An 18,467-nucleotide genomic window follows, 5' to 3' on the forward strand; every position below is an offset into this window, starting at 1 on the left:
TTTGAGTTGAGCAAAGACAAAAAATCAATGCTAGTATTGTTGCAAAATCAATGAGAGGAATAAAATGAAAAATACTCGGTCGTTCATTTTAATTGCATCATATTTGATCTTTGTTTGAAAATTCGAATACAATGCAAATTCTCCGCTTTTATTAATCAGTTTTCATTTTAATCAATTATTTGAATCTTCATGTAGAACTATGTTTAATTTGGCTTTGGTTAGTTTTGTATTTCCATTCTCAATTTTATTGATGTATCACACTATCCGTTTTAATTGATCAGTTAAATGATTAATCAATGATTTAAATATAAATTGCAGGATTTTGCGTTATACTACAATACAGAAAACAAAGCCTCAGCACTAGTCAAGTTTTATAGTGACGACTTATCCAATTATCATATTGTAAGTATTTCTAGTCAAGTTTTATAGTGACGACTTATCAAATGATCATATTGTGAGTATTTCTAATCAAGTTTTATAGTGACGACTTATTAAATTATCATATTGTAAGTATTTCTATAGTTTTATAGTGACGACTTATCAAATTATCATATTGTAAGTATTTTGACGAAAGCAAGCATTAGCTTATAGAAAATACTTGTTAAAACAATAGATTTATTGGTCTAGCTTTAAAAAAATACTTGTTAAAGCATAAAATAGCTTTCAAAAAGTCTTGTAAAATTATGCATTAACTCCCAAAAAAAGATTATACATAAGATCTCCAAAAAGCATGTCAAATCATTGCATTATTTAAAAGAAAACCGCTTGTATCATGCTTCAGCTTTCAAAAACGCTTGTTAAAGCATGCCATAGCTTTGCCGAAAGCTTGTGAAAGCATGCCATAGCTTTGCCGAAAGCTTGTGAAAGCATGCATTTTCTTTTAAATAAGCTTGTCAAATTCTCCATTATGAAATATGAATAGGTCTATTACACAGGAGAACAACAAAAAAGCAAAAAATTCGAGGGTAAAAGAAAAAAGTTTGGAAGCTTAAAGCATATCTAGTTTCTAAAAGCTAATTCATTTGGGATCTGACAGTACGTTTTTCAATAAGCAATGATACCTTTTATATCTTCTGTTTTATGTATATATATATATAACGTTTGAAAGCATAGATACCAAAATGTAGAGATTATGATGCATGAAGAATGTAAGACATAATCAAAGAACTGAAGCACATCGGATGAACACAAGTTCTTGTGGATGCTAAAAAAAAATCACCTATCTCTTTATAGTTATATATTATATTAAAATAACAGTTACATGTATATATGATTTCAATCTATTTGTATATCATTCTATTCTACTATTTTAATAATAGCGCAATGCAATTGCATGGTGGACACTATTCTGTAAAAAAATCGATTTTTCTAAAAGATTGGATACTGGTAGGCATTCATATTTTCCCCAAAAAACAATTACCTGTATTATCGCAAAACGTTCTTTGAGATATTCTTCCAAATGCATTAACACAACTTTTCGGTACGTGTGCATTGATATTATCAATGATCTTTTACTTATATATATATATATATATTTATACAAATCGTCTAAACATCAACCCAACAATGTTAGATCTGTAAATTTGCTTTCGCAAAATATGTTTGTTCTTCCCTCGCCGGGATTATATCCCATGCTACTGAGTTATCGTGACACCAAATCGCCTGCACTGTTACTAGACCACACGATCACCTGGGCTTCACAAAAATAAATATTAATATATATGCTAAAATCAACTCTTTTGTCGTAAAGTTTGTTTTCAACCGACAATGCGTTTTGTTTAAATATACTTTTTCACTTTTTTGGTCTTTTGGAATATGTTGTTTGTGCTGTTTTGAGACCGTTCTACAACGAAATTTGTTTTACATGCACACGTATAAAAATTGCGGTTTTTATCCAACGCAATCACTAGGTTTGAACGTAGTTTTCAATTTAGACTCGTTTATATTTTTTCGTTTGGGCTTGTATCATATTTTCCCTCCGGTTAATATGACCCGTTCATCCTATATTGACTTTTAAAATTAAAGAGTCTATTTAAAAATGAGGGTACTTTTTTTCTAAAAATGACGGTGTTTTTTCCAAAATTGAGGGTACTTTTTATTTGGCCTTCCAAATACCGTTTCGATCCCTAACATCACTGAAGAGACATTTATTATCGAAATCCGGATCTGGTGTACTAAAAAAAATATTGACACCTTATGTTTGTAGCATAACATCAACCCAACAAGTAATTTTTTTTTCTGTTTAGTATTAAATTTATATTAAGATCCATTTTGTTACATCTTGTGATCAATTTTATTTGGCAATCGCCAATGGTAGTCAGCAGGGTTAAAGAACATCAGTTGTTTGACCTGTTAGTCAAATGCGTTTTGTTTAAATATACCTTTTCCCTCTTTTGGTCTTTTGGAAAATGTTGTTTGTGCTGCTTTAAGACCCTTCTACAACGAAATTTGTTTTATATGCAGACGTATAAAAATTGCGGTTTTTATCCAACGCAATCATTAGGTTTGAACGTAGTTTTCAATATAGAATCGTTTATATTTTTTTCGTTTGGGCTTGTATCATATTTTCCCTCCGGTTTATATGATCCGTTCATCCTATATTGACTCTTAAAATTAAAGAGTCTATCTAAAAATGAGGGTACTTTTTCTAAAAACGACGGTATTTTTTTTTCTAAAATTGAGGGTACTTTTTATATGGCCTTCCAAATACCGTTTCGATCCCTAACATCACTGAAGAGACATTAATTGTCGATATCCGGATCTGGTGTTCTAAAAAATATATTGACACCTTATGTTTGTGGCATAACATCGTGGCCACAAGTATTTTTTTTCTGTTTAGTATTAAATTTATATTAAGATCCATTTTGTTACATCTTGTGATCAATTTTATTTGGCAATCGCCAATGGCAGTCAGCAGGGTTAAAGAACATCAGTTGTTCGACCTGTTAGTCAAATGCGTTTTGTTTAAATATACTTTCTCACTTTCTTGGTCTTATGGAAAATGTTGTTTGTGCTGTTATTAGACCTTTCTAAAACGAAATTTGTTTTACATGCACACGTATAAAAATTGCGGTTTTTATCCAACGAAATCATAGGTTTGAACGTAGTTTTCAATTTAGACTCTTATGTATCTAACTTCAAATCAAGTTTGCATTAAAGAGATATATTTATATCAAACAATATTGAATGTTATTTTGCACTCGTTTATGTTTGCGTATTTATCATGTTTATAGATCGGTAATAACCCAAGGTCATCGCGATGTAAAAATGACATGATGTCAAAACATGCATGGTATTCCAACTGAAATTTGTTATAAAACAAAAGTGATTCGACGACTCATTTTTATTTTTTGCTAACAATTCATATTCTTGTATTAATCAAAGGAGTGTTAAATTATGATAAGGGCAGATTCGGCGAAAAGATCAGATGTTTCAGACCATGTTTTGATTCTTTTCCTGTTATTGTGTGTAACCATAGTTGTATAGATTATATGATTTGAAATTTGATTGAGTCCATGAAATAAATGCTTATCTAATATTATTACAGCATGCCACATACATAATAGGCTCATCATGGTTTACACTGGAGCCATCAGAAACAACCGGATCTCGGACCAAGAGACAAGTCGTCGTATCACCACAAATTTCATCCGAAAAGACAACGGCCCATCCTGCTCTTGACAGGGAATATTTAGTCTATGAAACGCTTTTCGCAGAGGGGCAAACATTCTTCAATGATACTTTCGTCTTAAAAGGTACATAGTGTTAAATAAAAGCCATCGTCATGAAAAGTTTATTAAGCGGTTAAAGACTACCTTTATTTTTTAGCTCACCTGGGCCAAGTGAGCTTTTCTCATCACTATACATCCATCGTTCGTCGTCCGTTGTCGTCGTCGGCGTTAACTTTTTACATTTTGAACTTTGTAGCCGATCCACAATCCAAGATGGCCGCCATCGGGGGACTTAGTTTAACATTGGACCCTATGGGAAATACATACAAATGTCTTCTTTTAGTGAACCGCTGAATGGGATGAAACCAAACATGGCATAAATGTTCCTTATGAAGTGCTGACCAAGTGTTATCAGTTTGTCGCCGATCCATCATCCAAGATGGCTGCCTGGGGGACCTAGTTTAACATAGGACCCTAAGGCAAATACATACAAATGTCTTCTTTTATAAAACCACTGAATGGAATGAAATCAACATGGCATGCATGTTCCTTTTGAGGTGCTGACCAAGTGTTGTTTCTTTCTTACCCATCCATTATCCAAGATGCCCGCCAGAGGAAACTTAGTTTAACAAGGGACCCATTGGGAAATACGTACAAATGTCTTCTTTTAGAGAAGCACTGAATGGTATGAAATCAAACATGGCATGAATGTTCCTCATGAAGTGCTGACCAAGTTTTATTACTTTGTAGCCCTTCCATTATCCAAGATGGACGCCAGCGGGTGACTTAGTTTAACATAGGATCCTTTGGGAAATACATACAGATGTCTTCTTTTGAAGAACCAAAGAATGGAATGAAACCAAGTGTATCATGCATGTTCCTTATGCGGTGCTGACCAATTGTTGTTACTTTGTAGCCGATCCATTATCGAAGATGGCCGCCAGCTAAGGACTAATTTTAATATGGGACCCTCTGGAAAATACATACAAATGTCTTCTTTGAGAGAACTACTGAATGAACTGAAACCAAACATAACAATATTAAACCAAATTTGGCCTAAAACATCATAATTAAAAGTGTCTGTTACAATTTTTCACATTTTTTAATATTATTTCAAAATCCCAAGTAGGTGAGCAACACAGGCTCTTGAGAGCCCCTAATTTCTTATTGACCACACTTTCAATGTTAATTAGAACCAGATTTTTTGTCCTCGAAGGACTAAAAGATGGTCCAATGACATCCAAGTCGAATAACACCCTTCCCCCGACACTCATAGACACAAACACAAGTCTGTTAATATTAATATTTTAAAACCCCGATCATGACAGGTATGTTCGACTGAGGGTTGCCAGTATTCCTGCATGAGGACTGTTATCAGTTAATACACGTGCAATAATAATTTTATACCCGTTGCAACAGTTAGATCAAGAAACGTTACTATATCCTTTTCGCGGTCAAGTAAATCATTTGTACAAGTCATGTAAACAAACAGCACAAAAAGAAGAAAAGATTGGAAGATAAATTCAGCTTTCAACATGCACAAGGATCTGAATGGTGTTTACAGAACGGAGTATGATAGACGTTTACTACAGAATAATGTGCCAAGAAAATAAAAAAAAGGAGAAAAATCGTCTTTAGACATGATTGATATTAAGAAGAGAACAGAGAATAATGGGGGTGCCAAATGTAAACAATATAGAATAATAGGGAAAATATGTAAAGGATAGAGAAAACTGCCATGCAGTATAAAAATATAGACACGTTGGACGCAAAAAACATAAACATTTGAAACTAGGATTCATAAATATGTGGAAAAGTTGAGCGTTATATCAAAATTTAAGTTTAAAACATTAAATTACACAATATTATATTTGTTAGTTGAATTACAATGTTTTACTCATTATATTTGAAAGAGAATTCAGGCCTTACTACAGACCCACAATTAACAACAGAAAGAATCACAGAATCAAATTCAACGACCAACTCAGTACCCGTATTTAATTTCCGTGTAAGTATTACTCTTTAATCATTTTATATATATATATATATATATATATACAACTCGTCTAAACATCAACCCAACAATGTTAGATCTGTAAATTTGCTTTCGCAAATTTTTGGTTCTTCCCTCGCCGGGATTCGAACCCATGCTACTGTGATATCGTGACACCAAATCGCCTGCACTGCAGCCGTCCCGCTAGACCACACGACCACCTGGGCTCTCAAAAAAAGAGCTTTCGGTGGGCATATGTTACCTTTCCACGTCAGTTTTAATCTAGCGGCGTACTACAGTACATGATATATAAGGCATGAAGATGTTATTGTTACAGATCATATATATATATATTCAAAAGTATTCAATAATCCTCGCTTTTTAAAGTTTCAAAGTTTAAATATCTTTATCAAGAGGTCCGCGTATCAAAAATTTTAATCAGTTTAGCGAGTCCTTTTTCTTGTTATTATATCTTTGTTTAGCTTTGCCACAATATAGTGGTCGTATTTTGTCGATGTTTTAATAAAGGACGAGATCAAACTTGTCGGAATTCCAATGGGAACCAATTGTGCCCCTCTTCTTGCCGACTTGTTTCTTATAATTATAAGACTGACAATGATTATATTTAAGTTAGCAATATCCTTTAACTTTACACTCCGCTATATAGATGATGTTCTCCCACTAAATAATTCAAAATTTGGTGACTATGTTGAACGAATCGATCCAATCGAACTACTGATAAAGGCTACAACTGATACAGTTAAGTCTACCTCATATTTTGATCTTGATTGATAAAAAGGGTCGGTTGAAAACAAAACTTTATGACAAAAGAGATGATGTCAGCTTCCAAATTGTGAACTTTCCATTTCTATGTAGCAACAATCCAGCAGCGCCTGCATACAGAGTATATATATCTCCCAATTGACACGATACTCCAGTGATTGTATTTCCTTTTATGATTTCTTGATAGAGGGTTGCTGCTCACAAAAACGCTGTTAAACCAAGAGTTCCAAATGGTGAAGTTGAAATCATACCTTCGTAAATTTTACGAACTAACTCACGAGTTGATTGACCGTTATCGAATAACCGTTTCACAGATAATATCGGATAAGTTCCTTATGTCGTAACAACAATCTACTTCCCTTTTCACGAATTTGACATACCAAATTAGACTATTTAACGGAATTGTAATAACATGAGCAACACGACGAGTGCCACATGTGGAGCAGGATTTGCTTTCCTTTCCGAAGCACCTGAGATCATGCACCCCCAGTTTTTGGTGGGGTTCGTGTTGCTCAGTATTTAGTTGTCTTTATTGTTCTTGTGTACTATTATTTACTGTTTGTCTTTTTCATTTTTAGCCATGGCGTTGTCAATTTATTTTTAATTTACGAGTTTGACTGTTCCTCTGGTATCTTTTGCCCCTCTTTTTTTTGACATAAGCACTGTGTTTCATGGCGTCAAAAGATCACCTGCGAAAAAAAGTTGATGTAAAAATCTTAATTCCTTCATATTTGGGCGATATTGGTCTGTTTGTAAATAATCTGCTAAATATTTAACCGGCCAATAAAAGATTGAAAATTGTGGTTATATTTCAGGATAATGGAAAGAGATCAAATCCAATCAAAGGTATGTCATGTGCATTTGTAAAGTTCTGTGAATATTGGTTTGAGAAATAAATAAAGTTTTCAGTTATATATATTGAATTGTAATATATAGATAACATGTCTTATTTGTTTAAGGTCTAGGGGCAAATATTTCATGCACATTTGTTCAGCCTATGCGTAATTTTACGGAAGACCCAGAGAGAAGGATAAAAACATAAGAGATACATTCTTCAAAAACACCCGACATGTGCAGCATTTGGTAGCATAATATTTACTGTTTATATCATTGTCTAAAATGTTATGTTTTTCCTGTTGATGACCTAGCTTTTCACCATTTGTTTGTATTGTTTTTATTTGAGTGTCATCCTGAATATTTTACAAATATTTGGACGTTCATTAAAAATCAACAAATTACCATTGTTATCTCATGAGCTTAAAACAAAAACGACATTTAAAATTCCTGAAAATCCAAAAAATGTATTTTAAAAGGGTTTTCAGAAGAGATGCGGAAAACGATATATATGCAAGGGAAACTAATAAACAATAAAATCATTAAAACAGTTGTAGTTATAGCATACGGATGGATATAAAATCAACATCGCAGCATAAGGTTCCATAATAAAAATGACTAGAAAACATTTACCATGTTACTTTTATTATTCTATAAATTATTGTGATATTTTTCAGAAGGAAAAAAACGTACAAAAAGGCAGATTCCATTACTATACGTGGAGTATTTAGTCTGTATTGATTATGCGAACTATGTCATGTAAGCATACCTATACCTTTATTATAGTGTATTGTATACCAATAGTGATGTTTATATCAAATAGATGATAAAAAAAACCAGTTCGTATTCAGATGTACAAAGATGAAATCTTGAGATTGTAGTTTTTTCCCTGAAAATTAAAAATACGTATTCAAATATACTTGTCTTTCGTGTCCGCAAGTTATACATTATGGTGTTGCATTTATAAAAAGTCATGATCGACTAAGAGACTGGACTAGACAACTTCATGATGATTTTTATTATAATTATGATATACTATACTTTGTATTATTTTGTAAACCTGTTGTATGCCATCAAAGCAATTGAAATTTACCAGTGCATTAATTTAGATACACATATAGATAAAGTAGTGATAAAAGAAATTTTTGATAAAAACTTGCTTAACCTACTCAAAGGTTTAAAAAAGAATTATAGAAACATAAGCAAACTCTACAACAGCTTGATATCATTTTGTTTTTTTCTAAAGGTCTTTCATTTAATTGATTGTTAGTTAAAGTTGAAATGGCACACAGAAGGGTCTGGATGGCCAGTGGTGTTTAATTTCTGTAATCTTTAGGTCATTTTTCTCTATTAACTCTTTTTATTTTTCGCCAATTAATCTCTATTCGTTTTATTCGAGCACCTCATCATTCTCCATCCTTTATGTGTTCTGCTCTATCTTCTCTTTTTTGAGATCATTATTCTCTATTCTTTAAGCACCCACTCACACCCTCATACATGTATCTTTGAAATAATTTATATTGGTGTATATTTATATATTATGTACAGTTGGAAAGAAATGTCTACAGCAACAGATGACGCTCAAAAGCATGCAGACGCAGAAAATATGATTATACAATTTTACTTGTTCGTTACCAACGGGGTGAGTCGTGATTGAATAGAAATAAAAATATACATTTTTTATATTTTGATAGTATTTGTGATAAAATAAGATCAAACCTGCCGATCTCAAAGTTAATAGCCAGTTTATGTATGGCACATCACCAACCGACATTTGATTATGGTTGACCATGACAAAAAGGATCATGTGCATTTAGCAGGGAAAGGGGCATCGTAATTTTGAAAAAAATTGATTCATCTTTTGTGAAATACTAATAACTTAAATGACCTGAAGAGATCATAGTTCAGTTACACAGTAAATCTTGAATATGAAGTAACAACTTTAAGGTTAGAGTTTTAGCTAACTAAAACAAACCAATGAACTTTGCTATTTCACCAAATGCTGCAGGCTCATACATTACGTGTATTTATAATATATTAGCTAACAGCATTCTGTATTATGATAAAGTTCATTTCGATAAACTTATACTGGATTGATGTTATCTTGATTTCAATCAGACTAAACCTTAAAAAATGTTATTACGTATTATAAAAAAGGTGCATTTAGCAGATATATGATAGCGACACGACTTGTGCGAAAAGAGAGACATCGGGTATACATAAGTCATCAAGACAGCTTATTATAACAAAAATAACACAGAACATCAGAGTGTCTATACAATATGTCATGCTCGTAATAGTCCCACATGAATGTGAATCAATTTAACAAAAACAATATAAGTTTTAGAGTTATTGCCATATATTTTCAAATAACAACACCAAAATTGAAACAAATAATAAGATATGACATAAGACAACTATTTATAAGGCTAATGCTTTTTGGTTGTGGGTGCATATTAATGGGTTAAACTACTCTGACTTTTAGATTTTAACATGTCCATGCTAAACGTTTGTCTATGGCAAATATGTACAAAGCACGTGCGCTTGTGAAACAAATACACCTTTTTATTACTATTTTGTATTGTTTTGTTTTGTTTTGTTTTGTTTTTTTTTGTGTTTTGTGTTGGTTTTTTTTATGAAATATTCCTTAATATCTGTAATGATTTTCACTTGTTTAATATGTTCTTGGTCTTTTCCATACAATTTTCTACCATGTTAGTAGTTTATTCACGATGTACCTTTATTCTTATTTTCACCAAAGTTGCAAAGATAACAAGATAAATAAAAAATCAATATGAAATAAACAGGCTCTATTACCAGTGGTATACTAGGCATCAAACTCAACGAGAATGTAACTGTTAAATTTAGGAAATGGTGCTGCATTGTTTTCCTAATCAATTTTGAATTTCGGTAAATAGTCTCAAAGAAAGGCTGTCTTGGACTTGCCTTGGCCTGAAATAGTTTAGACTTTGCTGTTTCATTTTCGTTTCAAATCTTTTATTTTTAGATAAATACAAGATATGAATCATTAATGACACCGGAAGGAGACGTCAAGGTCATATTGGCAGGGTTTGTTATCGCTACGGTAAGTTTTCTTACAGGTTTGCTAAAAACCTGAGTAAAATTTTGACATTGTGAAAATGAGCCTCGTGCTTACACTGAACAAATTAAATTTGAAGTATTAAGCTTATTCATTCAATTAAATTTGAAACAAAAAAGCATCAAAGTTAAAGTATTTTTTTACAAAACCGCCTGTGTAAGTCGTACTATGAGTTCAGTTAAGTTAAGCACTTGCTCAAAATTGAATTAAGAACGTGCTTTATTCAAATATTTGACCCTTCCATACATAGTTGTTTTAAAGGTTTTTTTCTTATTTTTGTAAATGCCTCATTGCATAAAGTAAGCCCGGTTCTTGTAAATTATCCTCTGGATTAGAAAAATCGTTTATTTGTTTTTAAATTATGTATCTTCTAGGCATATCTTTATTTCATTTGATTCGTTTTAATTTCGAAAGGTCTTGAAACATGTTTCTCTGAATGTGTTTACAACTTACTGTTATTGTTTTAGATAGAAACGTTGAAGTCTCAAATTGAACTTCTTATTTGAAATAGTTTCCCTATGTTTGCATAGACAGTTAGATATTTTCTACCTAGAATTGATGCTGATTTGTTTTACCATTATTGATCTTTATTTCAAAAACCCATGGAAATATGCATGGTCCTTTCAAGTGAGTACATAAACCTTACTGTATTTTCAAATAGAATATTGAAGCCTCACGATGGACAGAAGACAATGTCATCAGTTCGAATGTAGTTAATGATGGAAATACATTACTGACATTTTCACAATGGATAAATGCCAACAGAAACACTGGTGCCATACCACCTCACGATCATGCTGCACTGTTTACTGGGTATGTATAGAGTGAACGCTGAAATACTGTACAAGATAAAATGGTATCATTTGTTAGATTACCTAAACTGTATTTTGCAAATTCTTTGTAAATTTCGGATTCTCAATGCTCTTCAAATCCTTTGTTATATTTTATTTGGCCTCTTAACTTTAATGGTGTAATGGTTTGAGCTTCACCGGTGTGTCTTTTGTTGAATAACTTGAGTCTCACTTACATTATTAAAAGCCTGGTATCTTTGATGAGCTGTTTTATGTACAGGACGATGCATAAAGGTTTTTTTAACATCAAGGTTGCATTCTGTGGTACAGGGAGGTAATTTGTCAATCAGTAAACACATAAATCATCGAGGCTTTAAAGCGTTTTTGTGGAACAAAATTGAAATAATCTTACACTGAGAATCTTAGAATAAACAATCATGAAAAAGTGCAACTGATTTTTAAGAAATGTATCCCTTTACTTTTTTATATCTCTCATATGTGTATTGTAGATATCGTTTAAAGCTTGTGAATTTATATATTGGTTATTTCACTATTTCATAACTCGCCATGCATTCGTTTGGGTTGATTTCAAATACATATATTAGTAGTAATGCATGTTGTTGTTCAATTTTATATTTCCTTTTTTTTGCCTTGTTATATATTTGTTTGTTTTGTTCTGAATGAGATTGTGACACGGTTTTGATGAATGTATCCCTATTTTGCAATTTCACCTATTATGTCTGTTTTGTTCACTCATCATTATAAATAAAATGGAACTTTAAGACTGAAGAAGTTGAAGCGACTGTCATTTTCTACATATATATGAGATTGCCTATACCAAGTCAGTAATATGGCAGTTGTCCATTCGTTTGATGTGTTTTTACCAAAACATGATTTTGTTTTAGAAATCACAATTGTCTTCAACCCCTTATATGTAAATTCTTTAAGCATTTTAACATTTTTGTAGATATGATTTGGCAGAGAAAATAACAGATAAAAGGACAATAGGTATTTGACTATATATTCATTTAACGGTCATTGTCAAAAGATTTAGTAATAAAACTATGCTGAGGTATTAATATCTTTAAGCAAAGTTGACAACTATTTAAGATTTGGTATTCTTTGAGTTTCAAGAGTACATTGACGTCATCTCCAACTAAAACAATTTCAGCTTTTTATCTCGGCATGTGCCATTTTTCACATTTTTTTATGTGGGTGTTTGCCTTTCCCCATTTCAGACTAGAGTTGTCTTAGGGGACAACCATTTGCTAATCTATGGAGGAACGGTGCTCAAGAGGAGTGTAAAAATCTGCCGTGTGTAAAATTAAAAAAACGATAAATCTTACCAAGGAGAGTACAAAAAATGATTAACTTGCAAAACCAATACAGCCTTTTTGAGTCACTGATAAGGTCTTTGCGTCGGAACTAAACCCATTTATTCTAAAAACAGTTGTTGGCATGACACGGGTTATGTTCTTCTCATATATGTTATGATGGTATGATACTAAATCCCTAACGGGAAGGATTATGCCTGATGTTCATATGATGAAATCATAATCTTTCAGTCAGTTTAATTGAAGTCTGGAGCTGGCATGTCAGTTAACTGCTAGTAGTCTGTTGTTATTTATGTATTATTGTCATTTTGTTTATTTTCTTTGGTTACATCTTCTGACATCAGACTCGGACTTCTCTTGAACTGAATTTTAATGTGCGTAGTTTTATGCGTTTACTTTTCTACATTGGTTAGAGGTATAGGGGGAGGGTTGAGATCTCACACACATGTTTAACCACGCCGCATTTTTGCGCCTGTTCCAAGTCAGGAGCCTCTGGCCTTTGTTAGTCTTGTATTATTTTAATTTTAGTTTCTTGTGTACAATTTGGAAATTAGTATGGCGTTCATTGTCACTGAACTAGTATATATTTGTTTAGGGTCCAGCTGAAGGACGCCTCCGGGTGCGGGAATTTCTCGCTTCATTGGAGACCTGTTGGTGACCTTCTGCTGTTGTTTTTTTATTTGGTCGGGTTGTTGTCTCTTTGACACATTCCCCATTTCCATTCTCAATTTTATTTTGTAGAAAATGATTTTGGAAAAATATAAAATCAATTTCCTGCACAAAACAATACAGAATCCTCAATGTGATAATAGATATTTCACAAGACCCCACTCGACACAATATCAAACTGTAGTTCCCTTGAATAATTGTATCTAATTGATTTAAATTACCGGACGTTCACAAGTATTTACATGTGTTTCTTTTCTTTCAGGGATAGCTTACCTTTCAAGAGTGTGTAACTCGTATGCATCATCTGTCAACGAAGAAACATTCAACGCCATGATTATACACATCGCTGCACACGAACTAGCACACAAGTAAAATTATGTTTCAATCTACTTTTTTTTTCATTAATGTTTACTGTATTTCTCGGCAATATTTATTTGAACCTTGCAATTCAAAATGTTATGTTAAAGATTGGCGATTGAAGAATTTTGACAATATGAAAACCTATTGAAAGACTTCGAATATCTTCCTCGTTGCAGTTCAAACTTTTGAATTCCAAATATCTGTAACGTTGGTTTTTTTTTGTCTTGTAGCCTAGGGGCATCTCATGACAGCTATCATTCCAATGGATGTTCAGCAGAGTTTGGATATGTAATGTCTCCTTCACTCCCAAATAGTGAATATAGCTCAGCCACCTCAGCATCCAGAAATTTCATATTTTCCTCATGTTCAAGGGCAGCGATTGGAGCATACATAGCAGGTTTAGAAACGTTAGTAACATTTGGATAAAAGTTAGATGGGTCGATACTACTGCTGGAGGACGTTTCGTCCCGATTGTATCACCAGCTCAGACTTAGTCATCACTTCGGTTTTGAAATGAATATCAATTATATGGTAATTTTCACAAGTTTCCTGTTTACAAAAGTATGATTTTTTCAAAATACTAAGGATATTCTTAGGATATATCAATAATATAAATCAAAACATAAAGGTTATTCCTGAATAATTATTTTATTATTAAAGGCGTTAAGAACCTTTGGTGACCCCACAGTTTAAATTCTATAATAAGTAAGAAGTGAGCAATGGTCGTTACAGACAAACGTTCACTTAATCTGTCACAGTCAATGGGATAATTTAGGTCGTCAATCAATGGCCAGGACCACACTGTTTTGAATATGATTCTATTAGTTAACATAAACTGTTCTTTGATCAAGTCTAAGTTGCTACTTAAATGAAATCTTGTAATTGTGAAAATGATTGAATATTTTAGAAACTGTTTGGAAAATTCTCCCATGGATGGATTGGTAGATTTGACACTTGCTGCATTCAACCCAGGTGAAACGGTATACGGTGTTGATGATCAGTGTAGACTTACATATGCCCCAAATGGTGGGTCAGCAATGTGCAGGGTATGTGTTTAAGTTCAGTACGCTTACAGCATGGAAGAGTAATATTTACAAAAACACAATATATCGATATAATTTACAGCAATTTATATGTATATATAATACTGCTTTTAAATGTAAAATTATAATAATTATCATGGTTCGATTTGAACTTTCTCGAACTGAAGATTTAATTATTTTCAGGTTACTATGCAGGTCCTCAATGCTCTTCAACTTTACTTTGACTTTACAACTATTTTGATCTGAGAGTCACTGATGAGTCTTAGTTAGACGAAACGCGCGTCTGGCGTATTGAATTACAATGCTGGTACCTTTGAAAGTGAAAGTGAACTGCAAAATGAGAGAAGTCTTTTTATAGTCATAAAGTAAATGAGTGTCCTTTTTTAGTTCAATTTTTTTTCCATATTTTTTTTGTATTCCTCCATTTTCCCTCAGCTAACCAGCTTGTGCTATCTACCAGGAATTTTACAAAGAGTAATGATGTATAGCATGCAATAATGTTCGCTTATTTTCCATTATAATCGAACACAACGTTATAAACCATAAAGAGGTTCTTAAATGTTAAAAATATGTGTGTTCAGTTTGTTTGTTGTCACAATGAAGTTTATTCAATTTTTTTCCAGGAAAACTATCCTTTAACAACAATGAAATGGGCCAGTGTATGTTACAGATTACAGTGCAGAAATCCTGCAAATCTGAATGGACCATGCTCAAGTCAATTCGCACATGACGGCACAGCTTGTGGAAACTATAAGGTATGGCTGTAATTTCGTTTAAATAACATTTCTGTATTTCCCTAACCCGAATAATGTCAGTCATTATATTCTGCCGATCTGCGACTAATCTCCGATTAACTCAATATGCTATATGCAGCTAGAGGGTGAAGAACATTTCGAGTTATATTAACGGACCCACTTTCTTGATTAATCATCAGATGCTCAAACCAAAACATATAAAGAAACCCAGATATGTATAGATATCTAAATACTTTAACATGTCCAAAAAAAAATAGCCAAACTAATTGATGGTTCACTTTGTTTGAGGGGATTTTGTGCTGTGACTAAGTATCTAAACAATGTCGCTGCGCCTAGATTCGTGATCTGTTTTCTGAATTTTTGTTTGATAAACAGTCTGTCTTGTCTTGTTTATGCCTTAATCATATGAATTTCTTGAATCTATTGGCTTTCATACTGTTATGTTATCTTTGATTCTTTAAAACAGCTTTTTGATACATATATTAAAATGATAAGACTACAAACTACATTTTGTGCATTTCAGACACTTTTTCGGAATTAACCATCACCAGTTACGCTAAAACATGAAAAAAATGAAAGTCAAGGGTATATAGTACCTGAATTATTCCACCACCACAGTTCTTGTTCATTTACTAATAGAGTCAAATTTAACTTATCCAATGTATTTGTTTGTTTTCAGTGGTGTCAACAAGGACAATGTGTTAGCTCTGTAGACGCGCCCAATGTCCCAGGTAAGAAGAAAAATTTAATTGCAATTTGGATTTTACTGAAATATTCACGTAGATGGTGCATGTAGTATCTAGATTATTGAATGGAAAAAACACCATCAATTGTATCCGTCCGAGGCGGTTTTCTGGATTTACCATAATCAGGAACGCTCTACGCAAAGGATAAAATTGGAAAGACACCATATAAATAAACTGGTTGTTTAGTTGATAATGGTGTAGTTCCTACCATATGTACGATATGTATTTCTCATTTCTCGTTTTTTATTTAGATTAGATCGTTGATTTCCCTGTTTAAATTGTTTTGCACTTGTAATTTTAGGACCCTTTATAACTTGTTGATTGATGTAAAGCACGGCTCGGTGTTGATGGCCGTACACAATGTAGTATGCCAATGTGACGTTTTATACTGTTTATGGTTTAAAAAAACAAATAATTTTATTTCAAGGGTTGGTTATTAGTTTCAGCAAGAGTTCTATCTTAAATCTATTCATATGTTCTACTTCAGATATTTGTCCTTTTGGAGATGACCCCCTGTTCAATTGTGACATAAACCAATGCAGCCAGTATGGTCAACAGATCCGTTCTGGGAAATGCTGCTATACGTGCCTGGTTCCAAAGACGACCACTTCAACAAGTACCAGCACGACCACGACGACGCCATCAACTACAATAACCACGCCCACTACAACAACTACTACGCCTACTACTACAACGACCACGCTCACCACAACAACACCTACAACCACGCCCACCACTACACCTACTCCCACAATGATGACAACAACAATGCAATCTACAACAACAAGAGTAATAAAAACAACCCGTCAAACATCAATGAATACACCAGTGACAACTGATAAACCGTTTTCCCAAAGTTTCGATGAACTTGCGGATCATGACTTGAAAACGGCAATGGCTTTATTTGTACATTTAGTTGCTGTGTTATAGATGCAGTTTTGCAAAATATTTTAACAGTCAGTGTCTTTGTTAAAGACGATACTTTTCATAAAGAATGAATCCAATATGCACATCTTTTTTGAAAACACTGCTTGATGTGACATTTTAGGAACTATTGCAATCCGAAAACATTTTCAAAAATCAAAGTGGTGGGATTGGTGAAAAACTTTCTAGCAAAGGGAATTCAACCTACGACATTGCAAAATCATCTTTTTGGTTTCAAACATGTATTAGAAACTCGATTTATGATGAACTTTAGTTTTTTAATTATCTTTATGCGTATTTATTGTTAGAAGTAATGTTGTAAATGTCCTATTGTTTTTTTCTCAAATAAATGAGTACTTCCGTGTTCTTTTGTTTCTTTCGAAATTTGATAATAAAAGCAAAAAAACATGTAGACTGGTCCTCTACTTTGCAACATACGGTATATCAGAGCCAAACACACAAAGGACATGGAACAAGTCTAGATAACGTGTTGCACAAACGGTAAGAGGTCTATAAATAGACTATCTTCCGAAAGTCTTTCATTTCTTATTGCAAAAAGCTTATGAAACGGTATTTGGACGAAATGATATAATAAACTATTGTTACCCCAGGAAAAGTGTCATTAACGTGTTGTGAACGTATAAGTTTATATTTATATAGACGCAAATTGTGTCACTGGAATTTCCATTTCTTATTTTTCTGTATCAAATGAATTTTGTGATTTACAATTCATTTTCAGCATTTTAAATTATTTGTACATAATATGAAAAAGACAAACGAAGGGACGGTTGTGAATGTAACTATAATGAACATCTCATATCATAATTCAATTTCAAATCATTACCATAACTTCTCTGTCTAAACATCTAAGAATGAAAAGCCGTTTTTATACGAGGTTAAATTTTACCAAATGTGTCCGATTAAACCGAACAATACAAAACGGAAACTAGCTCACAAAGAAATTAATTTCTTAAATTCAATAGAAACCTTCTGATTTCTCCAATCCCAATTTACCAATTGATGGGATTGATTTCACTCGTATAACCTCCAATCAAACACCTTAGCAAACAACAATGCATACCGTGAAATTTCTGCAAGGGAAGGTTTTCCAAAAACCAACAGGAAACATTCAAAATATAAAGTATAGAAGATTAATAAATCATTATAAATGACCATAATTTATCAAACTCCTTAGTCTACATTAAAACAATACTACAAAGTATTTCAACGCTTACATAATTGTAACCTCGTAAATATCTAAGTATTCATTTATGCCTACTTAAATAAAGTTTCAAATATAATTTTCATTTAATTTATTAAATCAAGAAAATGTTATTTAGACAATAATTTACCTGATGTATGATGTATGCTCCAAATATGCTCACATAGGTTCAATCAAGGATTTACATATTAATATCTATATGCAACATATGTTATTTGTTTGACATTAAAGTAACTTTCTTA

General features: G+C 32.7%; 1 protein-coding gene across 2 annotated transcripts in view; it reads left to right on the forward strand.

Annotated features, from left to right (window-relative positions):
* Positions 1 to 17,367, forward strand: part of LOC134693662 (uncharacterized) — a 43,049-nt gene extending 25,682 nt beyond the window's left edge. For both annotated transcript variants that reach the window (XM_063554555.1, XM_063554554.1), the window contains 15 exons: positions 319 to 402; positions 3,548 to 3,755; positions 5,585 to 5,679; positions 7,263 to 7,293; positions 7,959 to 8,040; positions 8,830 to 8,923; positions 10,289 to 10,366; positions 11,043 to 11,194; positions 12,140 to 12,180; positions 13,438 to 13,543; positions 13,766 to 13,942; positions 14,443 to 14,581; positions 15,202 to 15,333; positions 16,013 to 16,064; positions 16,567 to 17,367. In XM_063554555.1, the coding sequence (XP_063410625.1) occupies positions 319 to 402; positions 3,548 to 3,755; positions 5,585 to 5,679; positions 7,263 to 7,293; positions 7,959 to 8,040; positions 8,830 to 8,923; positions 10,289 to 10,366; positions 11,043 to 11,194; positions 12,140 to 12,180; positions 13,438 to 13,543; positions 13,766 to 13,942; positions 14,443 to 14,581; positions 15,202 to 15,333; positions 16,013 to 16,064; positions 16,567 to 17,009 (1,914 nt within the window). In that variant the 3' untranslated portion in view covers positions 17,010 to 17,367. The remainder of the gene's footprint in view (positions 1 to 318; positions 403 to 3,547; positions 3,756 to 5,584; positions 5,680 to 7,262; positions 7,294 to 7,958; positions 8,041 to 8,829; positions 8,924 to 10,288; positions 10,367 to 11,042; positions 11,195 to 12,139; positions 12,181 to 13,437; positions 13,544 to 13,765; positions 13,943 to 14,442; positions 14,582 to 15,201; positions 15,334 to 16,012; positions 16,065 to 16,566) is intronic.
* The last annotated feature ends 1,100 nt before the right edge of the window (positions 17,368 to 18,467 follow it).

This window comes from Mytilus trossulus, chromosome 12 (assembly GCF_036588685.1).
Source record: "Mytilus trossulus isolate FHL-02 chromosome 12, PNRI_Mtr1.1.1.hap1, whole genome shotgun sequence".
In the NCBI taxonomy this organism is placed as follows: domain Eukaryota; kingdom Metazoa; phylum Mollusca; class Bivalvia; order Mytilida; family Mytilidae; genus Mytilus; species Mytilus trossulus.